At 36.1% G+C, this 14,524-nt stretch overlaps 1 protein-coding gene across 2 annotated transcripts in view; it reads left to right on the forward strand.

Moving 5' to 3' along the window:
• Ints6 (integrator complex subunit 6) overlaps positions 1-14,524 on the forward strand; it is a 67,893-nt gene that overhangs the window by 51,226 nt on the left and 2,143 nt on the right. Inside the window, exons 8-17 of one of the 2 annotated variants that reach the window (XM_051195551.1) lie at positions 58-210; positions 861-993; positions 1,354-1,448; positions 2,760-2,870; positions 4,230-4,445; positions 6,841-6,967; positions 7,642-7,784; positions 9,126-9,357; positions 12,999-13,361; positions 14,415-14,508. In XM_051195551.1, the coding sequence (XP_051051508.1) occupies positions 58-210; positions 861-993; positions 1,354-1,448; positions 2,760-2,870; positions 4,230-4,445; positions 6,841-6,967; positions 7,642-7,784; positions 9,126-9,357; positions 12,999-13,361; positions 14,415-14,508 (1,667 nt within the window). The remainder of the gene's footprint in view (positions 1-57; positions 211-860; positions 994-1,353; positions 1,449-2,759; positions 2,871-4,229; positions 4,446-6,840; positions 6,968-7,641; positions 7,785-9,125; positions 9,358-12,998; positions 13,362-14,414; positions 14,509-14,524) is intronic. The other variant, XM_051195552.1, reaches the window with a different exon arrangement.

The raw sequence follows: 14,524 nt of genomic DNA on the forward strand, positions 1-14,524 counted from the left end.
AACAATCTGTTGATTTCTGGTATTTTGCATAAATAGTAATGAGATTTTCCCTTCTAGCCACCTCGTACATCTCATCCTATAGTGAAGTTTTCATGTACAGATTGTGAGCCAATGGTTATTGACAAACTGCCTTTTGACAAGTATGAGTTGGAACCTTCACCACTGACTCAGTTTATTCTAGAAAGGAAATCTCCTCAAACATGTTGGCAGGTAAGCTGAAACTCTATAGTGTGTAAAAAGGCGAATTCTCCCTCCCTTCCTCCCTTCTTCCCATCCTCTTCCCCTTCTTCCTTTCTTCCTTCCTTCCTCCCTCCCTCCCCAGGGTTTCTCTGTAACAGCTCTGGCTGTCTTAGAACTCACTCTGTAGACCAGGCTAGCCACAAACTCATTGAGATCTGCCTGCCTCTGCCTCCTGAGTCCTGGGATTAAAGGCGCGTGCCACCATTGCCCATCCCCAGATGTTTCTTACAAAGCTAAACTGGGCAACTCGGGAGATGGGCCAGTCAGTAATGTATCTACTGTAAGAACACAAAGACCTGGTAATCCAGTTTTGGATTCTCAGCACCCGTGTAAAAAGCCAGGCACAATAGCCTATCTTTGCATTGGAGGGGAGACCTGGGATTCATTGGCTGGATAGTCTGGCTGAAATGGTGAGCTCTAGATTCAGTAAGAAACCATGTCTCAAAAGAATAAAACAGAAGAATTGAGGAGGATTCCCAGAGTCAACCTCTGGGTTCCACACATACCTGCACATACTTGTGTGTGCATATACACACAAGCTAAGCTGAATCAGTTCATGGTTTGCATAGCATTCACTGCAGGTTTATTGAATATGGATTCTAACTTTTCTTTTTAAACAGGTATATGTGAGCAATAGTGCAAAGTATAATGAACTTGGTCATCCCTTTGGTTACTTGAAAGCTAGTACAGCACTGAACTGTGTCAACTTATTTGTGATGCCTTACAATTACCCAGTCCTCCTTCCTCTCTTAGGTAGGTCATTCTTGTCATGTGCTCTTATATAATGCTAAGGAATAGTTCTTTCTTCTTATCTCTGGAAATTAATGAGTTTTTTGTGTTTTGTGGGAACTGTTATATATGCTTAGTTTTCTAGCAGGGAATAAGTTTTTTCCTTGTGTATTTTATGATGCTACTTCATTAATGCTTATTTTTTAGATTATAATTAACACCATTTCACCTTTAAAATTGAATTACAAACAAGAACCCTAGAGCTGTGTTTGCTGCTTTTAGTTAAGATTTTCTGTGCTACCACCTCAGCAGTAAGCATGCAGACTTGAGGAGCTTTGACTAGATCTCAGTGAGTAATGCTGCTCTGCTGTTGACTGTTCCCAGATGACTTGTTCAAAGTGCACAAAGCAAAGCCAACGCTGAAGTGGAGACAGTCATTTGAAAGTTATTTGAAGACAATGCCTCCCTACTATCTTGGGGTAAGAATAACCTTGTTAAAATAGACCTTAACACTTATAGTTTATTGTTGGTATTGTAACCTTATACTCCTCACTGTAGATGACATGAAAATTGAATGTACACATGGCATACTGTGAGTGTAATTATGTAAATTTTAATGGCTTATAGAATAATAGTGGTTGTGAAAATACGTGAAATCTCTATAGCAAAGGTCAGGTACTGTCTTAGTGTGATGTGTCTGTTAATGGTGGTTCCTCCTTATAGTCACTCTGTGAGGTAGAAATGACTTCTTTCTGCTTCACAGATGAAGTTCAGGAACCAAAAGTAAAGTGGTCATTCCTAGCTCTAGTTTCTACTTTGATGCAATAATTTTCTATCTCTGTCTAGAACTAATCTTTCTAAGTTGTAAGCATTTAGTCTAGCACAGGGTGCTTGTCCTGTTAGAGAGTAAGAAGGGACTTGTAGCTATCTCACCTCACTTATTTTTCATAGAAATCTTTAAAACTTAGCTCGAGCTTCATGAGAATTAAATATGAGCTCTGGGATTTGATTTCAGGAGACGCCAGAGCATAGGCACTTTCCATGCCATTGGTTATTTTTCTTTTTCTGGCTGTATTTCGTCCACATAGATTAGGCATGTTTGCTAGTGATGTTTTACTGTATCAAGAGACTCTGAATTAGCACCTTCTTACCACTGAAGATTTTTACTGTTATATATATGCTGTAAAGTTTTTATTCTGCCATTCTCCTGTTTCTTTTTCCTCTTCAGAGCTTGTTTGTATTTCTGGCTCAGGTAATGATAGTAATAATGAGGATCAAGACCTGTTGAATGTGTAGTGTATGCCAGGTGGTTTTATGATATAAGGCTTTCCATGTATTAATTCACCTAATTCCATGACAACTTGATCAACGCAGATGTTATTGTCCTCCCTCTGAAAGTAAGAGCTTAAACAGGAGAATCTTTCACTAGTTCAGTTGGCTTGCTAAGCTGCAGTCCAGCTGCTTACCCTCAGGTGGCAGTCAGACTGGCCCCGCGGTATGTCTCAGACGCTCCTGTCTTCCACATGAGTATCTCCTCATGGCACTGAGCACTACAGGACTTCAAACTTACTGCCCTGGAATGGATTATTATACTTCTAATATATGTTAGTTATCTTTAATTGCTTTTCATGCTACTTACAAACATTTCATAAAAATACAAATAATTGATATATTATGTTCCTTTTAAGGCAAAGAATGTGATTTGTGGTGAGAAGTTTTAAAAAGTTACTATGTAGAACATTTTTTAACAAGCTTGACATTGAATGCTGTTTTCCTCTTCTTTTCTATAGCCCCTAAAGAAAGCTGTTAGGATGATGGGCGCACCTAATCTTATAGCAGACAGTATGGAGTATGGACTCAGTTACAGTGTCATTTCATACCTCAAAAAATTGAGTCAGCAGGTAATGTCAGAAATGAGCATTAAGAATTTGACCAATAGCTGGCACACACCTTTCATTCCAGCCCTCAGGAGGCAAAGACAGGTGGATCTCTGTGAATTCAAGGCCAGCCTGGTTTACAAAGTTTACAAAGCTTAGAGCTACACAGAGAAACCCTGTCTCAAAAAAACAAAAAAGAAAAAGAATCTGACTGATAGCTAAGATGGCTAATAGTCTAGAAGCTAGTTCTTGATAACTCTTCTTTATTGCTGTGATGCTGGGATCAAACCCACATGGTAGGTGAGCTCTTTGCAACTGAGCTAATACTGTTGGCCAACACTTTTTTATTTTCATTTTGGGACAAGTTAATCTGCATCAGACTAGAATTTGGTAGTCCCCATTTCAGTCTCTTGAGTAGCCATGATTGCAAGTATACTACCATATTATAGCCAACAGACTTACAAGCAAGATTTTGCTGGTTCTAAATTTTTAATAATTCTCATTTGTGAATATGGCTTCTATGTATGATTATTGTGTGTGTGTGTGTTTTTTTTTTTTTTTTTTTTTGGAGATTCTTTTCTAAGGAAAAGGGGGAAAAAAAAAAGTACCATTTTATTTTGCTTTGTATTTTAAAGCCGTAGTTTTTGGAGCTGTTTCTTTGGAACTATATGTAAAATCTTGGGATTCTATTATTCTAGCTATAAGTTTTATGAGTAGATACTGTGACTATCAAGCAGTGGGCAGTTTACTTCTATCCAAATTGTGAATGTCTTTTAGAAAAAAAAATTCCTAGTATTTTAGACATCTCTCTGAAACTTAGAAGGAATAAAAAATGTGGCTGAAGTCTACATCAGTGTTTGCCACATCTGTAAATGTGTAGTTATGTGTTAATCATAATGTCTTCAAACAATTTGTTGTCTTATTTCTTATAACGTCTGAATTGGGAATGTTTTCTTTTTGAAACATTTATACCTCATAGTTTATGTGTGGTGGTTATTAATAAATAAAATAACCTGAAGGAATGTTTGTCTTGCTGTAAAAGCTTAGAGTTGTAATCCCCCCTCCCCCCTGGATACAGGGCTTCTTTGCAGCTCACTCTGTAGACAGACTGTCCTCAAACTCAGAGATCTGTCTTCCTCTGCCTCCCAAATGCTGGGATCAAAGGCCTGCTCCACCTCTACCTGGTTAAATTGTAATTTATTTTAAGTGATAAAGTATTGTTATTAAAGATATGTTTGGTTTACCTAGTTCTCAATGTAAGTTATGATTTCTTGAGATTTTAATTTTTTAAATGCAATAAATAATTTATGGAAGGGTAAATTCCCTAGTATCTAATTTGTAAATTAGATTGTATTGATGAAATTCTTGTTTCTTTTATTTTAGGCCAAAATTGAATCTGATAGAGTCATCGGCTCTGTAGGCAAAAAAGTAGTACAGGAAACTGGAATTAAAGTCCGAAGCAGGTCACATGGTTTGTCAATGGCACACAGGAAAGGTTTTCAACAAGTGCTGCAGGGAATTTCAGAGGATGTCCCCCACAGGCTGCTAGACCTTAACATGAAGGAGTACACTGGGTTCCAGGTTGCTTTACTAAATAAGGTAACAGTCAGCTTAACACTGCCTTAGTTGTATTGTATTCTTAATAGAGCAAGTCACAGTTTATGTAACTAACATTCAATTTGTCTGAGCTTCCAGAGTCCTTTTGTTTGGCTGCAGAATGATACTCATTGTATTATTACTGAACATTGAGTTTTGGAATTCAAACAGAAATTGTATATGGTGTGAATGAATGAGTAAGCTTGTTTATTTTATAGAGTTAAACAAACACTTAAAGATTTCTAAAAAATTATAGAGCTGATGTTAGAATTCACTTACATTGCAGACCTTGAAATACTTTATGCTCATTATTAAAACTATTTTTATTTCAGCAGCCTTTCTGTAGATGATAGCCAAGCTGATTGTAACATTTATATGGAAATTCTGAAGGGTTTGGAATAGCTGAACCAAACTTAGAACAGTTGGAGGACTGAAACTACATGATTTAGAACTGTAAAGATTGTAGTAATTACATTGAAATGATTGTGTATGGTTAAATACACAGAGGAGAGGTAGAATGGAATAGACTGGAAGTGGGTTCTCACACACAATCATTTAACAGAGGTGCTGATAATCAAAGTGGAAAAAAGACTTTTAAACAGTGCTATAACAATGGATATTCCTGTTCAAAATAATAATTAGACCCTTTCCTCACATTATTTGAAATAATCCTGGTCATAAATAGAAAAATTAAACCTTAAGCTTGTAGAAAAAAAAAAGTCTTCATGATTTTAATCGAATGAAGAGTTTTATAATTAAACATATGCCCAAAGTGTTAGTAATTTGAACTTTTTAAAAAATTAAAGAATTTGCTCTTCAGTGAAATTTTGTAACAAGATGTAGTTGAATGGTAGAGTGATTGCTTAGCATCTGACAGGCCCTGTTTTCACCCTCAGTACTCTATACATTAAAGAAAGAAGAAAAAAAGAAAAAACAGGCAAGGTACAGGCCAAAAAGAAACATAACATCTGATAAAAGTCTGGTTTCAAAATAATTGACATCTAGCTCACTAACAAAAAAATTGAATATCCCAGTAAAAATAACCAAAGTAACACAACTGAAGAAACATTTCAAGATCTAGAAACACAACACATATAATTAGCCTTGTCAGCCATCAGAGGAATGCAAATTAATGCATCATGTGATATTCATATTCAGAGTTACTGAAGTATCTAATGTTGTTCAAACACAGAAGAATTGGAACTTTCATAAATGAGTGAAGGCAGGCCTTAAGAGATAGCTCAGCAGTTGCTGCCATCCCAGAGGACCCGAGTTTGATTCTCAGCACCCACACTATAGCTCATAACCATCTGTAACTCTGGTACCAGGGGATCTTGAGGCACTGCTCATACATGGTACACCATGCAGGCAAAATACTCACACACATAAAGGTAAACTAATTAAATATAAACAAAGAAATGACTGAAGGACCATAGCTTGTGGTTTTTTAAAGAGGTAACACACATAATTGTATTCAGACAGCAATTCTTATTTGTAAGTAACAAGACAAAGGAAAATACATTGTCTATATGACACATGTGCCAAATTTTCATAGCCGTGTTATTTATTGTAGCCAGAAAACATCCTTGTGGATTTTTAAAAAAAATTTTATTTCCATAAAATGAAATAGTATTGTAGAATACAAAGAAAAACAGTCTGGGTAGTGGTGGCACACACCTTTATCCCAGCACTCCATTGACAGCAACAGTTGGATTTCTGTGAGTTTGAAGCTAGCCTAGTCTACAGAATGAGTTTCAGAACTAGCTCCAAAAAGGTACAGAGAACCCCTGTCTCAGGGTGAGGGTGGGGGACCCAAGAGAACCCAAGAAGAAAAAGAAAAGTTGAAGTGAAGTAAAAGAAGCCAGGTATGAAACACTTAGGAATTGGAAGATTTTGCATATAAGACAGAATGAATATAGGTAGGCAGAAAGCAACCCATAGATAGTGCCTGGAGACAGAAATAGGAATTGATAATACACATGACAGTGCTTAAAGCTAAGTTGTGGTGGTAGTCACCCAACTATAAACTCACACACTTACTCGGTCATGTGTTTGGGTGTCAAAGTGGGTTCTTCCAGTGTTTAAATAGGGGTCTTATTAAGTGATTTGCTTCTCCTACCCAGAACATACTAAAAAACCTTTAACGTTAAAGGTGAATTTGAAATTATTTTGTTGAGCTTACCATAATTTCTGTCATTTGGCTTTAAACACATTGTATTTAAGATTGCATCATATGTCTGGTTTCTTTTTCCTTTTTAAAGCTACCTAGTTACATGTTTTATTTATTTATTTATTTATTTTTATTTTTTATTTTCTGGTCCTATGCTGCAGGCTAAGAGATTTTAGACCCTTTTAAAATCTGTTTAGAAATATTTTATCCTTGAATGTGTTTGTGTAGGATTTGAAGCCTCAGACCTTTAGAAATGCTTATGATATACCAAGACGGAATCTTCTGGATCATTTAACAAGAATGAGATCTAATCTTTTAAAGAGCACCCGCAAATTTCTTAAAGGCCAGGATGAAGGTTAGAGTACAATTTTAAATGTTCCTGTTTATAAAAGAACTTTTCTTTATAATTTTTAAGGGAGTGGTAACAAATTTTACAAACAAGTGACATAAAGGGGAATCATTCACATAGGTACATACACATAATTACAAATAATATAAATACACATAATTGTAAGTAAAATTTTTTTAAAAAAGGGTGATTCATCCCTTATTTTCTGTCTTCCTTTTTACTGCCACTGTTAACCACAAATTCTCTTAACAGTTTATTTTATTTTTAGCCTTCCTCATACTTTCAGATACGTGGACACATACAGTCATTTTTTTTGCTCTATTTTAGTATCTGATAGTTTTACTCTGGTTGACCATTTCATGGCATATTCTGCTATTTCCTTGATGTATCTATGGCATCTACTGTGCATCACATCAAATAATCATTAACCTTTGCTGTGACTTGAACAGTCTCACTACCAGTTTATATTCATGTGATAATTCCACTCTAATGCTTTCTACAAATTCTACTGTATTTTGCCTAGAAGATAAAATTAGTACTTTCAAATTTTACTTTTGGAGAATTAAAGGCTATTATATTTTTAATTTCCCCATATTGGCTTCCTGTATGTAGTAATACAGGATGAGTGTATTTATATTAGTGAAGGTAACTTTTGTTGTTGATATATTCTCTTTGAAAAGATCAAGTGCACAGTGTACCTATAGCACAAATGGGGAATTACCAGGAGTACCTCAAGCAAGTACCTTCTCCACTAAGAGAACTTGATCCTGATCAGCCTCGAAGGTTGCATACATTTGGCAATCCCTTTAAACTGGATAAAAAGGTAACTCTTGAAATGTTCTGTAATATAATTTGTTTGTGGTAGCTGCTGTTTATTTAGCTAAAGTTATTTTCTGGGTAGAGTGTCTTATTAAAAAAGTGCCAGTAGTATAGTATTAATTAAAGAATTGAGATTAGTTGTATTTGTTGTATTACTTAAAAAGCTGTATAGAGAAGCTGGAGAGATGTCTCAGTGGGCTAAGAACCTGCCTTGTAAGCCTGAAGACTTGAGTTCAAATCTCCAGAACCCATATTAAAAAAAGCCAGACACAGTAGCACTCAGTTTTAATCCCCACACACTGTCAAGTTGGGAGTAAGAGACAGGTGACCCCCAGAAGCTAGTGGGCCAGCTAACCTAGCACACACAGTGGTGAACTAGAGATCATGTCTTAAAAACAAGGTGGAAGGTGAAAAGTTACCTATGGTTGTAACCACTGACTTCCATATGTATAGTATGACATGTCCTTGCTGAGAATGCTTGCACCCTTACACAAATGGCATAGACATTCAAGAAAATGGCATTTGTGTGTGTGTGTGTGTGTGTGTGTGTGTGTGTGTGTGTGTGTGTGTATGTATGTATGTATGTATGTAGAAAAGTAGATAGATACCAGATGAAGGTAAAGAAGGGGAAGATAATGGTTAGGGATACTAAGTCTCAGCTTGAGGACTAAGTTTTAGTGATCTATTGACAACATTGTAATCCCAATTAATAATATCTAAATAATGTTATATATTTCAAAATAGCTAAAAACATATTTTTAACTCCCCTACCCCCTTTATACTCGAGTTAGTAAGATAATGGCTGTGTTAATTACCTTGATTAAATTTTTTTTAAGATTTTATTTTTTACTTACATGTATAATATGTGAGTCTGTGTGTTATTCTCTGCATGTGTGCTGGAATTTTGGAAGCTAGAAGAGCGTGTTAGATCACCTGGAATTGGATTTATAGGTGTTTTTGAGCTGTCATGTCTGGTTAAGAGCCGTTAAGTGCTCTTACCTTTTGATTCCACAATTAAATCTTTAAAATATAGTGTGTGTGTATATAGATACATGTCATGGCACACATGTGGGAATCTGAAGGCAAAATTTTGTGGAGTCAGTTCTCTGTTTCTTCTACCTTTCTGTGGATTCTTTCTGGGCTCTGAACTCAGGTCTCTGGGATTGTGAAGCAAAGCACATTAACCTGCTATTCTACCTTGCCAGCCCATGATTAAACCTTTCTACACTATGCATGAATCAAGCTGTCATATTATATCCTATAAATTCATCAGTTAAAATAAATGGTGGCCATTACATTTTTGAAATTATATATAAATCCAAGAACATTTTATCTCTGTTAATAGGGTATGATGATAGATGAAGCAGATGAATTTGTTGCTGGACCTCAAAATAAACACAAACGTCCTGGAGAGCCAAGCATGCAAGGGATCCCAAAGAGGCGCCGGTGTGCCTCTCCACTCTTGAGAGGCCGGCGGCAGAGCCCTGCTGTGAACAGTCACATCGGAGGGAAAGGACCGCCTGCACCCATGACTCAAGCACAGCCAGGTCTTATTAAACCCCTTCCTCTGCATAAAGGTAGCACTTTGAGGCTTTCAAATACTACTTGCTATTTTGGGGTTCCTAAGGGAAGATATTTTTATAATAGAAACAGAAAAAAATTGTTCAGCAGAGTCCAGTGAGTATTGTTTATTGTGAATTGGTATGTAGTAGCTTTTGGATGTCTTTTTGATGAACACTTTATATATTCTTACTCTATTATATTGCATGTCATGCTATAAAATGACATTAGTAACTAAGTATTTCACAAATAGTTTGGAAGGAGTATTTTCACTATAAGTAAAAATATGCTTTTCAATTTAGTAAAACCCAACAACTATTAAATGTGTAACTGTGCTACAGACATGAGCAAGGCAGTAGTGATCTCTGTCCTCACAGAGGGCAAGGAATGAAAGTCATAATCAATTACATGTGTTATAAATGTTAGAGTGTATACATACTGTGGAACCATTTGACATGAAGAATTTTGAATGTTTTGTTTGTGGAAAGAGTGTAAAGTAAAGCTTTACTTGTACTAAAGAGAGTATGCATAAAAATATATAAAAAGAAAGGTATTTAAGGAGGCCCAAAAGAGTCCCATTATAGCATAGGTATTGAGCGTATTTAATATGAAGAGACTGGAAAGATACTCAGAATCCAGATCATGGGTGGCTTTGGAACCTTTTGTAAAGATTCTGTTTTAACCCCAGGACAGTGAGAAACCATTGAAAGGTTTGAAAGAGGTAGTAACTTGGTTAATCAGGATTTTATAATTATATTTGGGTATAAAGTGGGATATTATCAGGGTTAATGTATATAGAACATGAGTAAATCAATATTTTTATTATACCTAATGACCCCATTGGCTTATATAACATTTTAAGTGGAAAGAAACCCAATATTATATACCATTTGATGGAATTCTATAATACTCCCTCTTAAGTACACCTGCCTGTTCTCCACATCTTTTATTGGATATTAGAGTCATCAAGCCTCTAGAGCCAGTAATTCCATAGGGAATAAAAGACAGAAAAACATGTTAAATAACAAAAGAGGGGTAGAATTGAAAACTAAGGTCATAAGGAATTTTATAGGACAAAAACATTTGTTATGTTGTTTTTTGTTGTTAAGGTGAAAAGAGAGACACAGAAGGTTTGTAATCCAAAGTTTCAGGAAACAAGCCAGTTAAATTCAAGGGCCTCATTTGGACCCAGAATCAAATAAGATCAAACTTTTCAAATACAAAATGTATAAAATAACTGAAGGATGTACATGCTGATAGGATAGTTGATGTTATAATGTAACTATTATTCATCCACAGGGGCTAGTTATTAAATGCTGATGATTATAACCCCACACTGTGTCTTGAGACACAATAGGCAAGTTGGGAAAAGCAATGAGTGTGAGTTTACTTTGATATTGTGTTGGCCAGTTCAAATGCTTTTTGAAACAGACCAAGAAAATTAGAAACATCTTTTGGTCTCTGTTTTACCAATAATGGTTTTTTTTTTTTTTTTTTTTTTTTTTTGTGGAGTAAAGGATAGAAAGTTAAAACAGAAAAAAGGATGAAGGGTAAGTGAGAGGAAAAAAAAGAGACAATGAGTATGAAAAATTAGCTCTAAAGGCAGAAAGGCTGGTCAATGGTCCAGTTCAAGGAGATGAAAATAGTGGTTTTGCTTGAGTGTTTAAATCCTGGCATGGTGGACACATTATAGAGAAAGGTCAAAATAAAGATGAAAGAGGCCATAATCTCTATCAAGAAGGCAAGAGTGTTGGTGAAAGAATGCTGCTTTTGTTGAACAAAATGGGTTTGAGTATAAATTAATTAGGAACAAGAGTGTAGAAAAGATTTTAGGACTTTGCTTTTCTCCTATGAGTAGAAAGTAGGTACTGAGGTACAGGGGAGATTGGGACAGTTAGAGCTTAGAAGAGGCTAAGGGAAACTGAATAATATCTGTGGGAGTGGGAGAATATGTTGTGGAGGGCTTGCTAAGCAGTGCTGAAGATCCTAGGAGCCATCCCTGCAAACCTGGCACCCATTTCTCCAACAGTTGCCATCGCTCCAATTAAAGGTCTGCACCTACCAGACAGGGTAAACCTGTCATAAAGTTTGATGTTGTACTTGACAGATAGTGCAAGGTGTTAGAACTAGATCATTGGGACTGTAGTATAAAAATGATTCATCATGGAGATAAGCCTCATAAAGAAGAAAGTGAATATATAGCAAGAGTCTGATTCTTAGAAGAAAGTAGGAGTTGCTGCAGTAAAAGTCCAGCTGTATTAAGGACAAGGAACTGGAATACTGCAAAGGGATGCACCTCCATCTTTGAGTTTGTGTTAGATGGAAAAGGTATACATGGGACTGAAAGTTTTTTGAGTTAAGGTTTTTGATAGATGCTGCTGCTCTGCATAGATATTGGTGCTGCTGAACTTACCAAATGGAACATGGATGATGTTTACCTGGGCTTCTTGTTAAACTACTCGTTATCGAGCACTTGGAGGCTGGGGCACAAAGGAAGCATTTGAGAGGTTATGCCTGGGCTAATGCCACTTTGAGTTGTAAGAGACTCTTAGAATGTCAGGAGGGGCTTGAGAATGTACAGTGAATGAGGTGCCAGAGCGTGTGCACTGGACTCAATATGAAGATAATGATGAAGGGATTAGATAAGTGACAGTATCGTTCAAAAGTGCAAGAGCTTAAAAAAAGAATTTTGAAATTATATTTAGGAGGTGAAGGTATATCCCACTTTTACACTCATGAAAAAGCAATTTCTACTCTAGATTTGAAAAGGAAAACAGTGTTGTTGTTGTTGTTGTCTTTATTTTTAAATAGGAGAGCTGGATTTTCAGTGAAGCAGAAATTATTGTTTTTTTTAGTCTCCACTTTAGCCAAAAGGCTGAGGAGCAATTGTGGAGAACAGTGATTAGATTTTAGAAAGGACCAAGGAGATGATGGAAGGAGGAGAGCAGTGCATTTGTGGGAATATTTGTTCAAGGAAGCATGTAGCATATAGAAAACAGGCCTTTACATTGAGCTATAGAACAGATGAGTTCAGCTGGTGCTCTGGAGGCTAGTGAACAGTCCAGACTTTAGGAATCATGTCTAAGAATCTCGTTTTTATTGTCAAGCTAGTAAACTTTTGGGTCTCCCAGTCTATTGAGCTGAAGTGGACACCAAAGTATTGCAAGGTTGGGAATGAAAGGTTAGCTAGAAAATCATGTGTGCCCTATTTGGTGCTTTCTGCAAAATGTTGAGCTGGAAACACCACTCATTGTTTACTTTTCTCTCTAAAGAATAACAGGTTTATATGACAGAAGTAGGCTTAAAATGAGGTAGGTAGGTAAAAAGGTGACAATGACAATTTTAGTGATGTATTTTTCTCTGAAGTAGTGAAAATTTGCTAAATAAAATTGCTAAAATAAGGTATTAAATTGAAAACTAAAATAGACTTTGTTTTACATTTCTTTGTAAGGACAGAGTTGCAGGATTCTGTATGTGTTATGAATGCTCCATATTGATATACTTTATCTTTGGCAAAGCCTAAGAACCATATCACATTGTTGGTATGTCTTAGTCTAAGAAATGAGTTATTTGTGGTAACTATGTTACTTGAACATTCTTATTGTGTATTTTAATACCAGGTCTCACTTTTGGCTGTATGTCTTTGGTTTTATTTCAGAAGGCACCAGTGATTCGGCAGGAGATGATGTGGTTGAAAATCATGTTGCAGACCAGCTTTCATCAGGCATGACACCAAATGCTATGGATACTGAATTTTTAACATCTCCAGCCAATCTTCCTGAACCATCAACCAATCATACAGAGGCCCTTGTTCATGAACATTTAGGAAATAATGATCTCACTGTTGGTGGATTTTTAGAAAATCATGATGAGCCAAGAAATAAAGAACAAAGCACTGAAGAGAATATACCAGCATCTTCACTGAGCAAAGGAAAGAAACCAGTGCATTGCAGAAGCCATGAAGAGGTCAACACAGAACTAAAAGCACAAATAATGAAAGAGATCCGAAAGCCAGGAAGAAGTATGTAGAATTAGAGATAAAATGTTGATTTCGTTATGTGTTCAAATAAACAAAAACAAGTCAAATTCACTAAACACACATCAAGATAGAAGTACTTACTATATGAACTCTGTAAGATTTAAGTTCTTATTCAGCTGGAAAACACTGAATAATTTTGGTGGTCATGGTACTCCAGTGTAGTAGACAGATATAGCTGCCATGACAGGGACCCAGAGTCTTGGTGTGTTATTTCAACTAGGAGTTGAAATTTTAGTAGAATAGATAACTCAAAGAGGTAGAGTGACTACTAACTACTAAATGTGTTAGGCTGACAATATATCTAACAAGTAGGGCACCTGTGTAGCCCAAAGTTCAGTTCTCAACACCGTCCTCTCTGCAAGCCCCTTCAAAACTTTTGTGTTTGTAAAGTTCCTCTCTACTGCCCACTACCATGTGTGAATAACTGGGTGTGCTTTAGTCCAAAACCAAAGTCATTAAGACTGTCACATGAATGCAAGAAGATTCTCTGGGTACAAGAACTGTGAGTAGTATTGGCATCCATTCAGGGTATAACAGGTCATCACTACTATGGTGGTGCAATGAAATACAATGGAAGGGTATTCAGGAACTTGTGGAATTTTGGATGGAGTTATATATGAAAACTTGAAAGTGAAGCAGTAACTTTATTTTTGGGGTTTTCTCCTTTCATTGTGTTAAGAGTTTAGAATTTGAACAGTAAAGATGTTTTGTGTAAAGGCTATTTGCCTGTTTCTCTGGATGATTGCAGAGCTCTTTAATCTCTAAGCTGCCTTGCTGTCTTATTGGGAAGTTTTGGCAAAAAAAAAAAAAAAAAAAAAAAAAAAAGTGCTTGGAAAGTTGTTTAATTTTTGGTGACACATACTTTGATGTACATATCTAACAAGTAGGGCGGCAACTGTGTCTGTGGTAACGGTAACATTTTTGTGTGGAATATTTTTGTCTGAGTATATTTTTGTCAGCGCAAAGAAGCTGCAGGAGAAACATTGTGAGAATACAGATAAAGCCAGTTAATTGTTTTTCCTTTTTTGTTTTAAGAATATGAAAGAATCTTCACTTTACTGAAGCATGTGCAAGGAAGTTTACAAACAAGGCTAATATTTTTGCAGAATGTCATTAAGGAAGCATCCAGGTAAAGAAGCTTGTTT

This window comes from Phodopus roborovskii, unplaced genomic scaffold, assembly GCF_943737965.1.
Source record: "Phodopus roborovskii unplaced genomic scaffold, PHOROB, whole genome shotgun sequence".
NCBI classification, from domain to species: domain Eukaryota; kingdom Metazoa; phylum Chordata; class Mammalia; order Rodentia; family Cricetidae; genus Phodopus; species Phodopus roborovskii.